We start from the raw sequence: 19,908 nt of genomic DNA, 5'->3' as shown, positions 1-19,908 counted from the left end.
TCACTATTCACTTTTACCCAAAGCAAGCACACAGCTTACCGACGTGAGGACCGCAGAGTCGCTCACCAGCTCCCGCAAGGGTCTCAAGACTCACTGGTTCAGAGGTCATCTGGACTCTGCATACTAGCCTCCCATCTTACCCCCAAGTGCCCCTTCTCCTCCCTCACTCTCCTTAAAACACCCCTCTTAAGCACTTCTTGTACGTTGTACGTCCTGGAACTTAGTATCCAAACTTACTGTATGTTGGATGTCCATGCCCTTAAAAATAGTACTTAGCATCATGTAGCGCCTTATCCTAGCTATCTCTGTTGTGTGGTTAACCTAGTTATTGTTAGTGCTTGGTGCTCACCCTTCACATGGTTATGAACTACCTAACCGTACTACCGGGAGCGATCGGTTTCTGTTTCTCTCTCTTCTGCTAAATGCCCTAAAGGTAAATGTACAGGGACTGTATCGAGATACGAATCCTTAGGAGCAGGTCCACCGTGGACGTCGGGGTTTGAACCCAGACCCTTTAGAGGAGGGAGTGAGTCCCAGCCCTAACTGCTGGCTCCGTCCCCCCCCCTGAACACACAGCGTCCGCGCGGTTTCGCTTTCGCAAGATCGTCCAACGTTACTGACGCTCTATCTGGTGCTGTTGCAGCCTCCATGCGACCCTGTATTCTACGCTGCGCCTCGGGTCAACCCGAGCCTCTCTGAATGTTTTCATGTGTTTTTTGTTTCCGAAGAGCGACGCACGGAACCAGGGACCTGACGGAGGCGGAGATCCTGCAGCACTACGGCCCCCAGAGGCAGTGGAAGCACTTCCACAGCCTCAACACCTCCTTCACCCGCTCAGGTACGCTCTGGTACCTCTGGGGGTTCCCGGGGCCCTGGTGGAGCTGGGCTCTGACCGCTGGGGGCCCGGGCCCCATGGCCCCCTCAAATCATATGGTGATGATATTATAATAACTCATATGGTGATGTTATAATATGTCATATGGTGATGATATTATAATAACTCATATGGTGATGTTATAATATATCATATGGTGATGATATTAAAATAACTCATATGGTGATGTTATAATATATCATATGGTGATGATATTAAAATAACTCATATGGTGATGTTATAATATATCATATGGTGATGACATTAAAATAACTCATATGTTGATGTTATAATATATCATATGGTGATGATATTAAAATAACTCATATGGTGATGTTATAATATATCATATGGTGATGATATTAAAATAACTCATATGGTGATGTTATAATATATCATATGGTGATGATATTATAATAACTCATATGGTGATGTTATAATATATCATATGGTGATGATATTATAATAACTCATATGGTGATGTTATAATAAATGATATGGTGATATATATTTGCATAGATATATGTATATATAATATCATATATGTATATAGATACATATATGATATTATATTAACTCACATGGTGATGTCGTTATTATAAATCATATGGTGATGATATTATAATAACTCTTTATAAATCATGGTGATGTTATTATAATAAATCCTATGGGATGTTATAATAAATCAAGTTGATGATATTATAATAAGTCCTATGTTGATGTTATTATGATAAATCATGTGGATGTAATTCTAATAAATCATGTTGATGTTAACTATAACCTGTCTGATATGCCGTTGCCTCCCACAGCACATTACTATTTCTACGACAACTACTTCGACCTCCCCGGGGCGCTGCTGTGTGGTCGGGTGGTGGACATGTTGAACAAGGTACCCTTTTCTCCTCTTCCTCTTCGTCTTTCCAGTAATCAATAATTGTTTATTAGCGTGGTTGATACTGCAAGCCCATCTACTGTTCTTCTTAAGTTTTCTTTATTCCCTTTGCCTGTTATCTGTGCAGTCAACTGCTCCTGCATACTTTCAGCTACAGAAACCATTCAAATATCAAAAAGTCCAGCTCTTTAACGACATGTTGGCGTTTTTCAACTCTTTCAACTTTATAAACTATTACGCTTTTTCTGCTTCTTTTTTGTACAATGTAAGTCAATGGGCAGACGGCACTGCTGAATTGGACCACTTTTTACGACGTTCAGGCAGTGGTGATGTTAGCGCTGACGTTAGCGCTGACGTTAGCATTTTAGCAACCACACTCGCAGTTCGTGAGGGCGAAACGCATTCTAGTTAGTTTTGTCACATGGAATAGAAATGGTAAAGTGTGTCCTTGTCTCTGTGCAGCGGGGCGAGGAGGTGAACGCAGAGTTCTGGAAGGACATGGTGGCGGCCATCGACCACAACTACAACACATCAGCCTTTAAAGGTGAGCCTTCAACTTCTACTTTAATATTCAGTTCAAGGATTTGGTTCCAAAAGGTTGAATGTTATGAATTCAAAGATGCTGAGTGGGTGCAATTCAGCGTTTCGTTAACGGCGATTTGTTCACAGAAATATCCTCTTTCTCATTTTCGAACTCGAACTTTATTGTTTTCCCTTTATACAACCAATAGGATATCGCTGTTTTAAAGAAATGAATTCCTTGTAATCATTTAGATTAAGAAGCATCAGTCTCAAATACAGCACATTTATTTCCATGTCAATTACAGGTACAACATTTTGACGACATACAATAACATACACTTAAAGGTTTGCTGTAAATGTTACAGGAAGTTGGAGAGCACCATTTCTATTCTGATCTTCTGATTGGTTATTCCTAAACTCGCTCTGGCCCAATCTCTACTCGGGGATACAGGAACAATATGAACCACCGGAAACAGGTTAATTTTTGGTCAAATTTTAGCCATATTAGATATTTTTTTCAAGAATTCCAAATGCATTTTTCCCTCCTATTTTGGACCGAGCTGTTCCACGGAGCAGCTCCTCACCCGTCGAGGTTGGTGGAGGTCAGGGAGGGGGGAATCACGTGGAGGCGATCAGGAACCCGGAGAAGGAGCAGTGCACGTTGTCCGCCGCGAACACGCCGTTGCTCTCCTCGTCCGGGACCTGGATGAAGACCCGGTCGTGGACCTGCAGCTGCAGCACGGTGCTGCCGGACAGCTGGTCCAGGAAGCCCTTGTTGTACTCGTCGTAGGAGAAGAGGACGGGCTCCTCGTTGTGGTAGAGCGCCACCAGGGCGTTGGCGCCGTTCACGTGCATGTGGTAGGAGAAGTAGTAGAGACCGGGCACCTGGCAGGAGAAGACCCCGCTGTGGGCGTCGTAGTGGTTCTCCCCGTTGTACAGCACCTGGTTGAACGCGATGGGCTGGCCGGCGGTGGGGTAGGCAGTGGTCAGCACGGCGCTGAAGGCCGACATGGGGGCCTTCATCTCGTGGGGCATCACGTACTCCTCGGCCTTCATGGGCATGGCCTTCTCGTGGTGGTAGGCCATCTCTCCTGGGGGGCCGGGGGGGCCGGGCCTTCCGGCGGCTCCGGGGAGCCCGTCATGGCCACGGGCTCCCGTGTTTCCAGGGGGCCCCATGGGGCCGCTGACCCCCTTAGCCGTCAAGCCGGCGGGGCCGGGCTGGCCGGGGTGGCCGGGGTGGCCCTTGGCTCCGGCGGGGCCGGTGATGCCGGGAGGACCGCCGAGCCCTCTGCCGCCTGGAGCTCCGTTCTCGCCGCTCTTCCCAGGGGGTCCGGAGTGTCCGGTGTGGCCCTTTGGCCCGGGGGCACCGTTGGAGCCGGGGCTGCCTGGGGACCCGCCGTGTCCCTGGACTCCTTTGGGGCCCTGGGGACCAGTGTGACCAGTAGCTCCCCCTGGACCAGTCAGCCCTGGGGCTCCAGCCTTACCTGTGAATCCCTGAGCACCTTGGTCGCCCTTGGTCCCCTTGGACCCTGGCTCGCCCACCAACCCGAGGTCGCCCTTGGGTCCCACAGCGCCGGTCTCTCCCTGGAACCCTCTGGCCCCCTGGGGGCCGACGGGGCCGATGGCGCCGAGGCCGCCGGGCTGGCCTGTGTACCCGGTGTGGCCGGGCTCTCCCTTCTGTCCCGTGGTGCCGGAGGTACCGGGGGACCCCCTGATGCCCGGGTTCCCGGGGGTTCCTGGTTTACCGTTACCGGGAATGCCGGGGGCGCCGGGCTGTCCGGAGGGCCCCTGAGGCCCCTTCTGCCCGTGGGACCCTGGCAGACCGGGCGAGCCGTTCTGACCAGGCTTGCCGACCTCTCCCATGCCGGGGGCCCCGGTGTGGCCCTTGGGCCCCTGCATGCCCATCGCTCCCGGGGCGCCGTCTCTTCCCGGGCTGCCGCCCTTCCCTGATTCGCCGGGGTACCCGGAGGCTCCGGGCTTGCCGACTCCGGGTAAGCCGGGCATGCCGGAGGGCCCCTGAGGGCCTCCTGCGCCGGGGGCGCCCTGGGGTCCGACCGACCCGTGGCCTCTCTCTCCCTTCAGGCCGGGGAGGCCGGGGATGCCGGGGTGTCCCTTCAGACCGGTCTCTCCACGGGCCCCATTGGACCCAGGCAGGCCGTGGGGGCCGGGTTTGCCCGAGGCGGTCAACCCAGCGGGTCCCGGGATCCCGGAGGACCCTGGCGACCCTCGGGGGCCCATGGCCCCGTGGGACCCGGGCTCACCCTGGAGGCCTGGGGCCCCGTTGCTTCCTGGTTTCCCGGGGCTCCCGGGGGTTCCGGGTTTGCCAGCCTGAGAACGGCCCGGGCTCCCGGGGGCGCCGGGGGGGCCGGCGGGTCCCTGGTACCCGTGGCCGGCCTCACCAGGGGGTCCAGAGGGGCCCATGGGGCCTGGCTCACCGGGAAGGCCCTGGGCACCAACTGGAAGAAAAGGAAGGCAGAAATATTATGACTCATGATACGTCAAGAAGAGAGTTTATATTGAACGCATAAGGCGGCGCAGACGGGGAATCTACTCTGGCTGATTAGCCCTCCATTTTAGAAGAGTTCTCATTAGTTTTTGGTGTCAAAAAAAACCAAACCTTCTCTTTTTGAGTGTGGGGGCAGGTGCAGCTGAACCTGCAGCAGGGGACATTGTTATTGTCGATACTCAATACTGTCACGGATGAAGATGAGGGCACATGGAGGAGTTATTTGTGACACAGGGAGTATTGATTAGCTGTTCTGTCACGCATCACTTGATAGAACACATCAGCTCTTTGCTCTGTGTTGCTGAGGGGGATTTCGACATACAGCTGACACACTCAAAGTTTAGATGTGATCTTTTACTTGAACCAGCCATGGATCTTTGCACCACGACCTTTTTAAAGAGTGTAGAATCATTTCCACTCCACCTTTAATCATGTAGTGTGGTCAGGGACAACACCAGTTGTAGACAGGATGTTCCCACTCAGTCCCACTATCCTGTGGGTGCCGCACCAGTTCATGGGCATTGCCCTCTAACGAGCGTGTTCCATACGTTCCGCCTCTAACTTCCTGGGCCAGCTGAGGCGGCTGAATGTATAGTTAGTGGTTTTCCAGTTGTTGAGCCCAAATTTTGTGCCACTGAATTTGTTATTGAGGGCAGTGCAGCTCCTTGGTTTGTGTTCTGGAATGTTCTTAGTGTCTGGGACCGGACGCGGCGCACAACATAAACATACTTCCTCGCTGGGGAAGCCTGATGCCGTCATACTGTATTTGTACTGCTCTACCGCTGCGGACACGCTGCATAAAGACCTCAACTGCTTGAGTTCCCTCTGGCTTTGACCGCAGCCTCCCCGTTGATAGGAGGATCAAATTGACCCGAGCTGGGTTGGTTCAAGGTCCGCAGAAGTCGCACCTGCGGTGGTTTGAAACGGTTACTAATAGTGAGTGGTAGTGGCTGACATAGTCCAGGGGGGCAGAAGTTTAAACTTAAATCTGTAGTTTGAAACTATGAAATGTTCTACAAAACATCCTCGTATGGAGTCCACTCTGGGCTTTGTGATTCTATCAGCTTGTGTAAATGTGTGGAGGAGGACCAGTCACCTGCTCCCAAGAGAAAGAACGAGAAGAAAGGTTGAGCGAAAACACAACACTGCGATGGTGCTTCAACTGCACGTGTACTTAAAAACAAAGGGCTGGCAGAACCCCCGCCACACGAAACTGTTCCAAAGCAAACCAGAGATGGTTAAGTGTGTGTTAGGGTGGAGTGTGTGTGTGTTAGGGCGGAACCTTCCGGGATCACCGCAGCGTGACGGTGATGATAGTCCTGACGCCCAACCCTTCCTGAACTGTGACGAACTGTTCCTACGTCTATCTGGATCCAGTCAAGTATCATGACCTCTGAAGCTCATCAATATCCCACTTCATTTGCCATCTCTTGTCATTACTGAATAAGTCATCTCAACAATGTACACGTCTGTAGCAAAATTAACTTCATGAATCAAATAAATGTGTACTCCGTCGTACTGGAAGTAAAATAAGTCAGTTTCAGGCGATCTACAGCCGCGAGCTACGTTAAATAGCGACGGTGTGTTTACGTTTAGAGCTTGATGTCTGGAATTCACGCCGCGCTATTTACGTTGTTTGGGGATTTTTCTTTCAAAGAAGCCAGACTGACGAAACCACAGAAGATTGTTGTAATGAGTTTGGTGCTTCTGGTTTTATGGAGTTATTTTAATTTGAGCTCTTGTTGACGTTTGGGTGTAATTCACTTTTATGTCAGGCAGTTGTTAAATAAATAAAGAATGAACCACTGTCTCTTAAAAAGAAAAAATAGGTGTTTTGTCTGGGCGTAGATTTTTAACTTTGCCAAGACTTGGTGGCCTAAGGGGCTTTCATGAGGGACATGCCCTCAGCAATTAACCCAGACCGCTGAGGTCTGAGCTTATTGCAGTCCTCATGAGGTCTGCTCTTCCCATTTCACATTCACACACATTCGTAAGTCAGTGTCTCTGACCATTTAACCACAGTATTGGGCAAAGGGCTAATAAAAGTGCACCTTGGTCCATGAAGGTAGGTTTAGAGAGGAGTTGAAGTCCTATTCAATACGAAGAGTTCCTGCTGAATTGGGCCTTGAAAAACGCATTTCATTTTGGAAGCTTGCTGAACTGATGGCTCTAAGAGCAACTGGATTAATCATAATTAAAACTATTTAATTATGATTTTCAACTCATTGGTTGATGACTTTCACGAGAAAGACTTTTGATAACTCATCAAAAAATATTTTGTTTGACGACATTGTTTTTGTATTTGTCCCATTTCTAAACTATCTATACGACCCCTATTTAAACTTTCTGGACGGGTGACAGACGATCGGGATCCTGTCCTGCATACGGGTGTGGAGGTGTAGAGGTGGTGTCCCAGGGGACGTGGCTCACCCTGGCTCTTGACCTGCATGGCCTTAACCTGGTGGCCCTTGACGGGGTAGCTCTTGGTGACCCTGGCGTGTTGGTAGTGCCGATCGGGGGTCGCTGCGACGAGAGCGAGCAGGACGAACAGAACGCTGGTAACGCGGAGATCCATGATGGGACGCTAAACCTGGGAAAGACAGGAAGAGCATTTCAATACAGGGGTAACGTCACTCAACGTGAACACATTGAAACTCCACCGGACACAAGCAGTCAAATTAAAGACAATGGGTCAATCATTAGCCAGTACTGAGAGTGTTGGATTACAGTTACACACCATTTACAACCTATAATACTTCAATTTTGCACCTGCTGGCTCAGTAAGAAGCACTTGGGTTAATCTCAGACCAGTTTGGCCATTCCTGCTCCTTAGCTGAGCTTCCACCTCTCTGCTCCACCTCCCAACTCTCTGCGCCACTTCCCACCTCTCTGCCCTTCCTTCCACCTCTCTGCTCCACTTCCCACCTCTCCCATTGTCCTGGTCAGACCAGGTCCACATGCCCTGAAAATCTTGTGTCCCCCATGAAGACTACCTGTCCCCCATGAAAACTTCCTGTCCCCCATGAAGACCTCCTGTCCCCCATGAAGACCTCCTGTCCCCCATGAAGACTTCCTGTCCCCCTTGAAGACCACCTGTCCCCCATGGGAAAAGGAGGGCCAGGTGATCCCAGGGAGGAACCAGAGGAAGACCAGAGGGAAAGACCAGGAGATATGAGAAGAAGGACCAGAGAGAGTCCAGGAAAGAGACCAGGAGAGACCAGAGGGACAGCGAGACTAGGTGGAGGCCAGACCAGAGAGAGAAGAGCCCTTACCTTAGGTTCACGCTCCAGAGAACAGAGGGGCGGTCGGGAGGCTGCTGTCCCGGGTTAAATCCTAGAGTGTGAAGACGTCTTTGCTCAGACCTCCTGCTGCTGCTTCCTGGGCCTCTGGGCTGCAGGTCTTTATACCCTGGTCCTCTCCATCCCACAGAGGTCCAGGCTCCGAGGCTCCGCCCCACTCTGATGTCATGGTCTTTAATGAGGGGGTGCCGCGTCGTCACCATGACTACGGCTGGACCCCGCCCCTCCTGCTGTTTGTTTCTTCCTCCACCTCTTCTCTCCTCTCTTTCCTTCTATCCTCCTGATCTCCTGTGAAGCTGCTCCTGTCTTGGGTTAGGATCTGGTCTTGGGTTAGGATCTGGTCTTGGGTTTAGACCTGGTCTTGGATTTAGACCTGGTCTTTGGTTTAGACCTGGTCTTTGGTTTAGACCCGGTCTTTGGTTTAGACCTGGTCTTGGGTTTTTTTGGTGAGGAACTGGTCTTCTGAGGAGCTGCAGATAGCGGGTTTAGGTATTGTCTTGAGTTTGGACCTGTGATCGGGTCCTGGGTAGACGACCTGATCCCTCTGTTCTGTCTTTTGTGTTGAAACATTATCACAAGTCCGCCGCTTTGTGGTAGTCGATTTAAAGGGTTAGGGTTAAGTTAAGTTTCCCTTTCTGTTTTGAAGCCACTCAAGCTGAGGAGGTTCAGAAAACTTCTGGAGTCTGTTTGTGGGGTGTTGGTGTCGAACGTCTTATTCAAAAAGAATAACTCTATCATGAAGTCTCTAACTCTTGATGTATTTCCAATACTGGCACTTTAGCATCATCAATCAACCAATAGACCAATGTGGCACTTTTGAAGGATATTGGTCAGAATCCAACATATTAATGTCCTGACATGCAATAATACTTCTGGATACATCAGCGTCAGTTGAACGAGAGCTTTTTTATGTGCCACTCTATTTTGTGTGCAAAAATATAATCAAATGTGAGTGAGATGCAGTACCACACTGAGACACCGGAGGGCAGAGTTGGGTCTCCCTCTTCCATGGGGGTTAGGGTTAGGGTTCCCCCAGCCTATGGTCAAGGGTAGTGTTTTACTCACGCCATAAGAAACGTGGATGCTAGTAAGGTAGTAAAGTTGTTTAGGTGACACATGGGGGGTTCCAGCAGGAGACCGAGGGGACTTTACGATATCCATACAGAGAAGGTTCATATCTCACAGCGATGAGAAAGCATTGTTTATTTTACTGCACAAAGTATTAGATTAGTCCTCACGGGCCACAGCCACCCCTGATCCGATAGCCGGTCTGAGGGGGTCCAGGTCTGGATGTGGTCCAAGTCTGGATGTGGTCGAGTTCTGGATGTGGACCTTCACCAGCGTGGTGTCGTGTGCGTGCGGACGGCAGAGGTTGTATACGAATGATTACACGTTGCTTCATGGCTCAACGGCACTCAAGATATTAAAATAGATCCCTGGTTTATACTTTATTACCCACAGCCAGAACGTTGTGATTTAAATTCAATTAAGTTGGCGTGGGCACAGTGTCACACCCTGCTGAGGATACAGAATGAAAAAGAAGAAAGTGGATAATCCACCATTAGGAACATAATCGGTAGGTTTGATGCTGAGAAACCTTTTTTTTGTTCTTTATCACAGTTTTACACAAAACCCACAGACCAAAATAACCTGATGTGTCATGGATTCATTTCCCCTCTTCTGTCTGTCTGTGAAATGTGTGTTTCCCTCCCCTTTATCTGACCATGAAAGTGGCCCCTAACCTAACCCTAAACCTCACCTAACCTCAACCTAACCTAAAACTAGACCCTAATCAAACCTAACCCTTAACCTATAACCTAACCTAACCTAAAACCTATCCTAACCTAACCTAGCCCTTACCCATAACCTAACCTTACCCGTAACTTATCCTAACCTAGCCCTAGCCCTTAACCTAAACTAACCTAACAAAGCAATCTGTTTATTGGTTGATGTATCGTCCTTCAGAATCAGAATGTAATAAGTAAACCCGACCCTACCTAATGTGTACAATTTACAATATACAATTAGGGCATTTAGCAGACGCTTTTATCCAAAGCGGCTTACATCGTTAAATACACACATTGGCACACCGACGGCAGAGTCAACCATGCAAGACGACAGCCAGCTCGTCAGGAGCAGTTAGGATAAGTGTCTTGCTCAGGGACACATCAACACTGTGTGCCGGGTTCTGTTGGGAGGATGGTCTGCCAGCTTGTCGCCTTGAATCTTTCAAGTCCACTATAGAGTAAACAGGGGCTGAGGCGCAGACATGACGTGATGCTCTGTGACCACATGAAGTCACTGGGCTCTGGCCAAGTTCCTGCGTAACACACCCTATGGTAAACATGAGGTCTATGATGGAGCTCATGTCTGTTGGTAGTCTACATGTGGTCTATGTAGGACCTCAGGTCTGGAGGTACTCTACATGAGGTCTATGATGGAGCTCAGGCCTGGAGGTAGTCTACATGAGGTCTACGATGGAGCTCAGGCCTGGAGGTAGTCTACATGAGGTCTATGATGGTGCATAGGGCTGGAGGTAGTCTACATGAGGTCTATGATGGTGCTCAGGGCTGGAGGTAGACTACATGAGGTCTATGATGGAGCTCATGTCTGGTGGTACTCTACATGAGGTATATGATTGACCTCAGGCCTGGAGGTAGTTTACATGAGGTCTATGATGGAGCTCAGGTTTACATTCTAGGGCACCTGGCATTATTACATGTAAATCACCCCACCAGTACCCGGTCATTCCATTATCTTGTCTTGGCTAATATTTTTACCGAGAGTAATTTTGCCATTAGCTGTGTTTGAAATTGTTCCCTATCACGGATATAGTGCACTATATAGGGTGCTCGCCATTTTGTAGTGTTGTTCGAATTCTCAGTGGTTAATTGCACTTTCAATTTCAGTGCACTATATAGTGCACTTAAAATACCCAAAATTTGAGTGTACATATGATGTACTCTACATGTTACTCCCGTATACCACAATGCAATGCGGTCGTGTTTTTCCGGAGGAGAAGAAGCTGAATAACCGCGAAAATGAATACATTTAATGTTGGAGTCTCCGGCTTTCGTTTAGAAATGTCAACAATTTATTTGGGATTTAACATAGAAAATTTAACATTCAAAATTAATTAAAAAAAACTTGAACAAGGAAATGTAACATTCAACATCAATACAACATCCAGCTTTCCTCGTACATTATGTGGGCGCATCCGTCTGCGTCACACAAATACCCGGCGCATTTACTGATGCAAATGACGTGTAGAAATGTTCAGTGTAGTGTCCGAATTATCGTTTTTTCGTTCCCTATATAGTGCACCATATCATGAACACTATATAGGGGATAGTGAGTGAGTGTATAGGGAACAATTTCGAACACTGCTATTGACGGAGGAGCCGATATAAACTGAATAGAAGTGAAAAGGCCACTAATTGGCCGTTGGATTTCAACAAACGGTTTGGTCTCCAGGCGGGCGCTGGCTGCAATTTTAACAACCAAGATGGAAAAAACACAGAGCCTATCTGGGAATACCTGAACCGGATTCCTGCTGGTCTCCCTCACCGTCCTGAAGACGGTGAACCACAGAGTCACCGTCCTGAAGACAGTGAACCACAGTCACCTTTCTGAAGACAGTGAACCGGATTCCTGCTGGTCTCCCTCACCGTCCTGAAGACAGTGAACCACAGTCACCGTCCTGAAGACAGTGAACCCCAGCGTCACCAACCTGAAGACAGTGAAACACAGAGTCACCGTCCTGAAGACAGTGAACCACAGAGATCGTCCTGAAGACAGTGAACCACAGAGTCACCGTCCTGAAGACAGTGAATCACAGAGTCACCGTCCTGAAGACAGTGAACCACAGAGATCGTCCTGAAGACAGTGAACCACAGAGTCACCGTCCTGAAGACAGTGAACCACAGAGTCACCGTCCTGAAGACGGTGAACCACAGAGATCGTCCTGAAGACAGTGAACCACAGAGTCACCGTCCTGAAGACAGTGAATCACAGAGTCACCATCCTGAAGACAGTCAAACACAGAGTCACTCTCCTGAACCTAAGACAGTGAAATACCACAACCATTTGTGGTTTCTGTTTGGTGTTGCAGGACACGGCTCATTTAATTTATTACCACACGAGGATGTGGATTAGATGAGGCGGCTCCCTCTGGTGTCTGTGTTGTTGTTTCAGGTCAATAACCTGAATCCATAATGACCAGTACTGTACTTTTTATGCATGCATCACCGGATTCAACCCCATAACACCAGACTGCCTTTGAAGAACAAATAAATAGCTCTTACCCACGTTATCCGTTTCCCCAAATCCCACATGTTAAATATGCCTGGGTTCACTGTGAGGTTTCCCTTAAACCCATATCCCGTTATTGGGCTCTTTATTTTGGTACTTTTACAGGCCAGACTCCTAAAGCTGAGTGCTGCTCCACTGTGACCAGCCGGAGTTCAGCCGAGTTTGGAATGTTTGAATGTATAGATATCCCGGGATTCACCGGGGACTTCACACCCTACGGTTTCACACTGTTGTTTATCTGGCGGTGAGAGCGGTCAGAGCGTACCGAGTGAGCTCCATGCAGCAGGACGTCGCTTTTCCTTTTCTGGTATTCTCCCGACAGTGCAGTCTCCCTCTCTGAGGTGCTCAGACTTTATGGTAAAGGACGTATTAACGCAGGTGAACATGATCAGCAATCGATGCAGGTTGCAGTTTCACAAGCACCGCTTAAAGTGGATCGTAAAGTGCACCGTTGGGAGACTTCTCTGTTCCATCATTTAATTTCTGCTTGGTATTGAACTTCTTGCTCTTGCTGTCGCGACCGCAGATCCATCGGTATTCCCGGCGACTCAGGGTGGGGTCCCCACTAAGGGGAAGAGGAACACTGTTTTAGACTGGCTGGTGCACGGTGGCTGTCAGACGTTGGGGTTGTTGTTTGGTCGGTGTCAGACTATTCTGGGTTCTATCTCATGCCCATGTGGCCCCGTTTACCATGCTTGACCCCTGAGGGGCCAGTGGAGGTGTTTGGTTCCAAACCCATCCCTCTAAACACAGTCGTTGAGGTTTCATGCTTCTTTCAGGAAGCATGGTTGGTGTTTACCAAATTACGAAGCTCTCAAAATAATTACGGGATAGAAAAAAAGGACAGAAGGGAAAAGTGTAGCGTTGGCAGGGAGGTTTTCCCCGCGGTCCATGGAGCCCAACCTACGCGATCCTTTAGGTGACGCTCACCATTCTGGACTATTTTTACTGACGCCATCAAAGCTGGGATATTTGTCCAACTGTAAACTGTGGGAAAACTCAAAAAAGCCAGTGAGCAGGACATCACATATCAGTTCACAGAGACTCCTCAGAGGGTTGGCTCTAGGTGATGGGTCAAAGGTCATATCACTGAAGTTAAAGCTCAATGAAAGCAGTTCAATTCCCCCCCCCCCCCCCCCCCTTTCAATTATCCCCAAGGAGTCATAAAAGGTTTGAGATAATCCGCTTTCGAGGAAACTACCTTCCCCACCTCGTCCAATCTGAGGAATGGAACCTGGGTGTGGTTCTGGTAGTTTCACTCTCTGGTATCCTGGGTCGGGTATATTGCGTATAAATCGTTCTCCTGCAATCTCAGGTCTGTTGTTTTTGTCGGTTTGGTGGTATTTTGGTGCCGAGATGGGATGGACTCCCAATGCTATTCTTAGCGCTAAGGGGTGTGGAGGGCTTTTAGTTGTTGTTGCAACTCGCTACCCTTCAACAGAGAGGAACAAGGAACGAGCTATGAGCAGTACTCGTTCCTTCTGGGACATTCTGTCCACGGCTGATGCACAGATAGTGATGGACACGCACTAGCTCATGAACGGCTGTAATGGCTTCAATAACAGCAATTACTGCTGGGGTTCAAACTGTACCTCACCTTCGCAGAAGGCTCCCGTGCTCTAAATGGAGCGTCAAGGTTTACGAGGTATATTTTAGATTCTGTTGTGTTGTTGAATCCTTGTGGGAATAGGAGTGTGTTTTTATGCTATGTAGCTTTTGGCTAAGATGTGCTGAAGTGAGGGTTAGGGTTGGAGAGAGGAAAGAGAGAGGTGGTGTGCAGTTGTCCGTTCATCTCACCCCATTTCAACTGTAATGTACACAGCTGACCTCAGAACTTAACTAGCCCATCAAATCTGGTCAGGAATTTTTCCACGGCTTTGGTTTCCACTATGAAAACCGGATTGGGTCAATTTTGGTCTCCTTTTAAGCTTGTCATTTTATATGTTGTTAGATGTTGTTATTATCTTTATTTGTAAATCTCTTTTTAAGTTCTATTCCTGTCCTGTTTTGACCCACATTCTCCATAGGGGATAAATTAAGCACATTTAATGCGACTTGGATATTGAAGGCAGTTCATTCTGTTGAGTACTCAGCTGATTATTTTAAACCAGGTAGGTTGGTTTATGTTGAATATAGGTTCTGCACCTAAACTCCTGGTAAACAGGGGGCCACTGATGACTGTAACCTCTGTTAGTTTAGCTGATGAGGTTAGGGTTAGCTGATGAGGTCAGTGTTAGCTGATGAGGTCAGCGTAATGGTTAGCTGATGAGGTTATGGTTAGCTGATGAGGTTATGGTTAGCCAATGAGGTCAGGGATAGCTGATGAGGTTAGGGTTAGCTGATGAGGTCAGCATTAGGGTTAGCTGATGAGGTCATGGTTAGCTGATGAGATTAGGGTAAGGGTTATATAGGGATATGAGGGATACACGCATTACTGTTGACCTGTTTGTGTGTTCATGAACAGGTGGTTTATTTAAAATCCTTACCAAAAATTGAGTTTCCAGTTTTTTTTCTAATCTATTTAATTGAATTGTATTGTATTTATCTAAAAGTGCGCAGCTACATTATCCTGGCCCATAGTACTAGATCTCTCTTTGTTGCTCCCATGAAAAATTATCCTTAGAATCTCCATTAAAATGCCTAAATTTATATCAGAATCAAAGAATTTATGGAAGGAAAAGGGTTGAGAGAGAGAGAGAGAGAGAGAGAGAGAGAGAGAGAGAGAGAGAGAGAGAGAGAGAGAGAGAGAGAGAGAGAGAGAGAGAGAGAGAGAGAGAGAGAGAGAGAGAGAGAGAGAGAGAGAGAGAGAGAGAGAGAGAGAGACATTCAGCCAGTAAAGTTGTGGGGCAGCCAGACATGTGTGCTGGTTTTGACGGTATCTAAAATAGGTTTGTTTTTGAAGTCAGCAATTCCCAAAGCAAACATAGTATTAGGATACAAAGCCTACAGCGTGGCTGTCCTCAAGTCATTCTCCTCTCGCTGCCTGTTCGATTCCTACTGCCTGGTGCTAAAGCTTAATGAGGTGCTTAATGTTCCTGGTGCTTAATGAGCAGACGAGCGCCAGTGGTGGTTAACATGCTGCTGGGTTGAACTATCACAATAAAAGCCCTTCTCCTCCTTCCACCGCCACCTGCCAATCTGGTCGCGGGGATCCACCTCCTGTGACCAACCAGAAGCCTCGGTTTGGTTTTGCTACTTGTTCTCCTTTTGCACCTCCGTCTCCGCCCCTCTAATTGTCCGTGGGCCCCAGTCTTGTCATTATTCACAATTAGTGAAAGTGGTGCGTTGATCTCAGCTATGAGCTGTGGCCGCTTTGACGTTGTTGTGGAAACAGACGTGGTGTTTTTTTAGGGGATTCATAAAAAGACAAGTTGAGACCGTGCAGTCATCCTCCTCCCGGCTCCGGCTCCCTGATGAGTCTGGAAAGTCGCGCGGTCGCAAAATTGGGCGCCTGATTAGCATTTCAGACGCACTCCGTCGGAGTGGATCTGCTCGGTTTAGTGGCAGCGAGGCATGGAAAAGGGATTTGAAATAATAAGGGATTCCAATATCTGGTGGTGGCTAGGAGCCTGTTGATGTCCAATATAATAGTACTATGTAGTGGTGGCTAGGAGCCTGTTGATGTCAAAATATAATAGTTGTATGTAGTGGTGGCCAGGAGCCTGTTGATGTCGGACATAATAGTAATATGTAGTGGTGGCTAGGAGCCTGTTGATGTGTGATGCCACAGGTTGTCATGTCGTTGGACGAGGATAAAGAGAGTAGGAAGAAGGTATGATCCCTGTCTGTCTGTCTGTCTGTCTGTCTGTCTGTCTGTCTGTCTGTCTGTCTGTCTGACTATGAGCTCATCAGGGAGTTTCTCATCCAGAGAAACCTTCATCTGGGACTGGAGGCCATCTCAGCATTTCATGATGATTGACTTGATTGATGATTGAAAACATTCCCACTGCTGCTCGCCTGAGTTTCTAAAGGGCAGCTGGACTGAGTGCAGTCGCTGCAGGAAGGAGATCACTAGAGGAGTTGACATGTTAACCACTATGTTTACAACCAGGTACCACATGTAATACAAGTAGTACAGTCAACACGAGAGATAACATAAATCAACATCTACTGTAACGGCAAATGAGAACCTTGGATTTCTTGAGCAGCAAACCTCATCACCGAAGTTATCATCTAGTTAATGACTTTCACTAGCACGCAGTATTTGTCGTCTATCTCAACACGGGAGCCATCTTGTTATATACAGGAAAAGCGTGTTTACCTCGTCTTCCTCACTTCCTGTCTCCGACCAGTGAGACGAGTTAGAACAATTATAAAATAAGAGGGCTGAAAGATGTCAACCTGAATCTAACTCTGTAGAAGACGTGTTTAAGAAGTGTTTAACGTAATAAAACAGGTCTTATTGCATCAGAGAGGCGGCACAGATCAGCATGTTGACACACTTAAGTCACAATGAAACTTTCTTCAAGACTTGTGCTGATGAACGGGTTTCGTGTGAAGACCTCCTTCATCTGGGTGGGAATGCACACTGTTATGATGAAACTCTCAAATGTCCTGATGCGTTTGGGTTTTTGATGTTTGTTGTTTGCTGGAAGATAAGCTTCTGTTTACTGCCAACAGAAACACGCGTGGCCAAGCCCTCGCACGCCCAGACCCGCCGCTTTCTGAAATATATTCTTTACTTTCTGAAGGAGAGACGAGTTCTGATCGTAAAAATGCACCCAAGAACGCAACAATTAGTGGGCTGCAAGATGTCAACCTGAACCCAACCCTCCGCAGAAGACCGTCTGAAGGCTTCGACTCCAGGGAGGGGTGTCCTCAGGGATTGGAGACCACCAGTCTGAAGGCTTCACCAACAGGTGAAGCCTTCTATCTCTGTCTCGCTCACTCTTCCATCACTGCATCGGTGACTCTCCCAACCCATCTGTAGCTCACTCCTACAGTATGTCTACCTCACTCTCACTCCTGTTGGTTTGTGGTGTAGACTGCTCTGGTGCTTCTGGTTTGGGTGGATCTCTGGGATTCAGATTAAACTGTTTTAGTCTGGCCTCCGGTTATGGCGGGCGGTGGCCGGTTATAAACAACTTATTCGGCCGCTTCTGTGGTTTATTAAAGGTTGGGTAGGTGATTTGCGAAACGCCAGCAGATTTTGAAAAAACACAACTCAAATGGTCCTACCCCCTCTCCTTCAACGCTGACTCTGACTCCACCCATTCCAAGTACCTGGACGCGCAATCATGCACGAGCGCGAACAGAGATGCGCGAGAGCGAGCCAGGCTAGAGTAGGTTTTCGTTTAACAACATGGCACTACATTCAGCTGTAAGTTGCACCCAGTACCGCGGGAAGTAGGAGTGCTGGGGGTGCTGCAACACCCCCTGTCCGAGGCCCTGTCTTATCACAGAAAACGATCATTTCTAAAAACTCCGGCCAAAGTGGAGATTTCTGAAAACGCCGGTTATGTGTTGTCGTGTCAACGGGGAGAAACGGGATTTTAGGTTCTGAAGCGTCACATCATGCACCAGGAAATGCTTAACGTCATGTGAGCGACCGCTGTACCGTATTGGTCCGAATATAAACACAAACCCCATTGTAAGACGACCTATATTTGGAAAAAAGATTTGAAGACCAGATCCGTTTTTTATGAATAAATAAATTGTATTCATTGAAATAATATACGAAAATAAAAAGGCATCGAATAAAACACTGCATTGTCACTAAACAGTAGTGCAAATAGGCCGTACTGATGTGTACACCAAAGACTATTCCTGACACTCCTCTGCCCCGCTGTGTTCGCTCTGGCTGTGGTCGCTCCGAACTGTTTCGGCCCGTGGCAAAGCGAGTCATCCTCGCTGCTGTCCAAGGCATTTTGAGACGCAGCATTTATTTAATGCTCATATGACCTAGTGCTGAAAAAAGGTTATATGAAAAAGTGTGAGGGTAGCGGTGGTGCGCTAAACTTGTTCTGTGAGCAGCTGGATGTGAACGATCGATTTTCAACTGTCCGCGCATGCACTGGTGTAATTGAGCTGCGCTGCTATACATCTTTTTTATCAATGTAACGAGTTGCGAGTCTAGTGCAGGCTGAGTTTGTTTTTTTCCCAGCACCCCCTGCTGAGAATACGTTCTCGCTGCAATGGTTGGACCAGATGTTATAAACATTAAACGGTCACATAAATCATTACTATTTTTAGAAAATGTATGTTTGTTTCATATAATTGTATTGGAAGTCCTGGTTTTCACTAGGGTTGCCGCGGTGTGGACATTTTCACACCGAGTAATACACTCGTCTCCACACCGGTATTACCGAGTATAAACGGTATAAACTTTGAAACTAGGTCAACCGCCACACAAGCATCGGTTTTTAGACCCTTCTCGTCCTTCAGTTGCCGCCAACGTTCGAAAGCAGCGCCTAGGATTATTCTTGATTTCAGTTTTTCTCTTTCAGCGTTTTTATTATCAATTACTCTCTGAAAAAGAGTTTTCCTTCTCTTTGCTGGTGGTGGTGGTGGTGGTGGGGATGGTGGCGCCTTGTCTGCCATGGAAATTGTCTTCTACTGCTAGGTCCAAATGTGGATTAACTAGTTCCAGTAGCTACCGCAGGATAACAACAAACAGGAGCTTGCTCTGGGTCACGAGCTCTGGGTCACGAGTACTGCACGAAGGGGTCGCGCGCGGGGCGCGGGGGAGGGGGAGTGCAGTACGACCGTTTGATTGACGTACTTACTGTCCAATGCAACTCGGTGGCAATGGAAATGATTGGCTGGAGTTTTTCGAGCCCTGCCCGTTCCACAGATGATTGACTTGTTTAATTTTCATGTCAGTACTTCTAACTCAGTGGCTGTAAGCGGGTTATGATAAGGATTTCAAGTAATTTTGCAAAAATGGCCAAAAAAGCAAATCACCTATACAACCTTTAATTATGTGGTATATTCATTTTATTTTCATTTTCGTCTTAAGACTGAGGCTGGTCTTTTCTGATAGGATCTTGTTTTTTATCCAGAGACGCAAGACCCTGACCTTTTGCTGAAGTTCCCCCATTAGGGTTTAGGTTTTATATCATCATCAGGTCACGTATCTGCAAAAATAGATTTAGAATACAAAAATAAATAGAATACAACTAAATATATAATGAATAGTTATTAGTCCTACCACATCGACCATGTTATAATAGTTTGGCCACAGAAGGCCTACCACATCGACCATGTTTAAATAGTTTGTCCACAGAAGGCCTACCACATCGACCATGTTTAAATAGTTTGTCCACAGAAGGCCTACCACATTGACAAGCTTATAATAGTTTGGACTCAGTAGGCCCACCACATTGACAATGTTATAATAGTTTGGACTACAGTAGGCCTAGCACATTAACAATGTTATAATGGTTTGGACCCCAGTACCACCTTTTCAGAGAGAATCAAAATAGTAGTGGATAAAATATTATGTTGATATTTAGGCCTGTAAAAACTGAATGTAACCTTTGAACTGAGAGCTGATTCAGAATGA

The 19,908-nt window shown here is 47.6% G+C and overlaps 2 protein-coding genes across 2 annotated transcripts in view; one reads left to right on the top strand and one right to left on the bottom strand.

Annotated features, from left to right (window-relative positions):
• nt5dc1 (5'-nucleotidase domain containing 1) overlaps positions 1-19,908 on the top strand; it is a 41,753-nt gene that overhangs the window by 1,531 nt on the left and 20,314 nt on the right. The window contains exons 4-6 of the mRNA XM_030345495.1: positions 729-838; positions 1,684-1,763; positions 2,229-2,310. Of these exons, the coding sequence (XP_030201355.1) occupies positions 729-838; positions 1,684-1,763; positions 2,229-2,310 (272 nt within the window). The remainder of the gene's footprint in view (positions 1-728; positions 839-1,683; positions 1,764-2,228; positions 2,311-19,908) is intronic.
• col10a1b (collagen, type X, alpha 1b) lies at positions 2,552-9,891 on the bottom strand. Its single transcript, XM_030345490.1, has 3 exons — positions 8,067-9,891; positions 7,225-7,384; positions 2,552-4,744 (listed from the first exon to the last, which is right to left on the bottom strand). Exons 2-3 carry the CDS (start codon positions 7,367-7,369, stop codon positions 2,907-2,909), a joined length of 1,983 nt encoding a protein of 660 aa, XP_030201350.1. The 5' UTR covers positions 7,370-7,384; positions 8,067-9,891; the 3' UTR covers positions 2,552-2,906.

This window comes from Gadus morhua, chromosome 21 (assembly GCF_902167405.1).
Source record: "Gadus morhua chromosome 21, gadMor3.0, whole genome shotgun sequence".
In the NCBI taxonomy this organism is placed as follows: domain Eukaryota; kingdom Metazoa; phylum Chordata; class Actinopteri; order Gadiformes; family Gadidae; genus Gadus; species Gadus morhua.
Note: the sequence above shows the minus strand (reverse complement) of the source record. Positions and strands in the feature narration are given on the sequence as shown.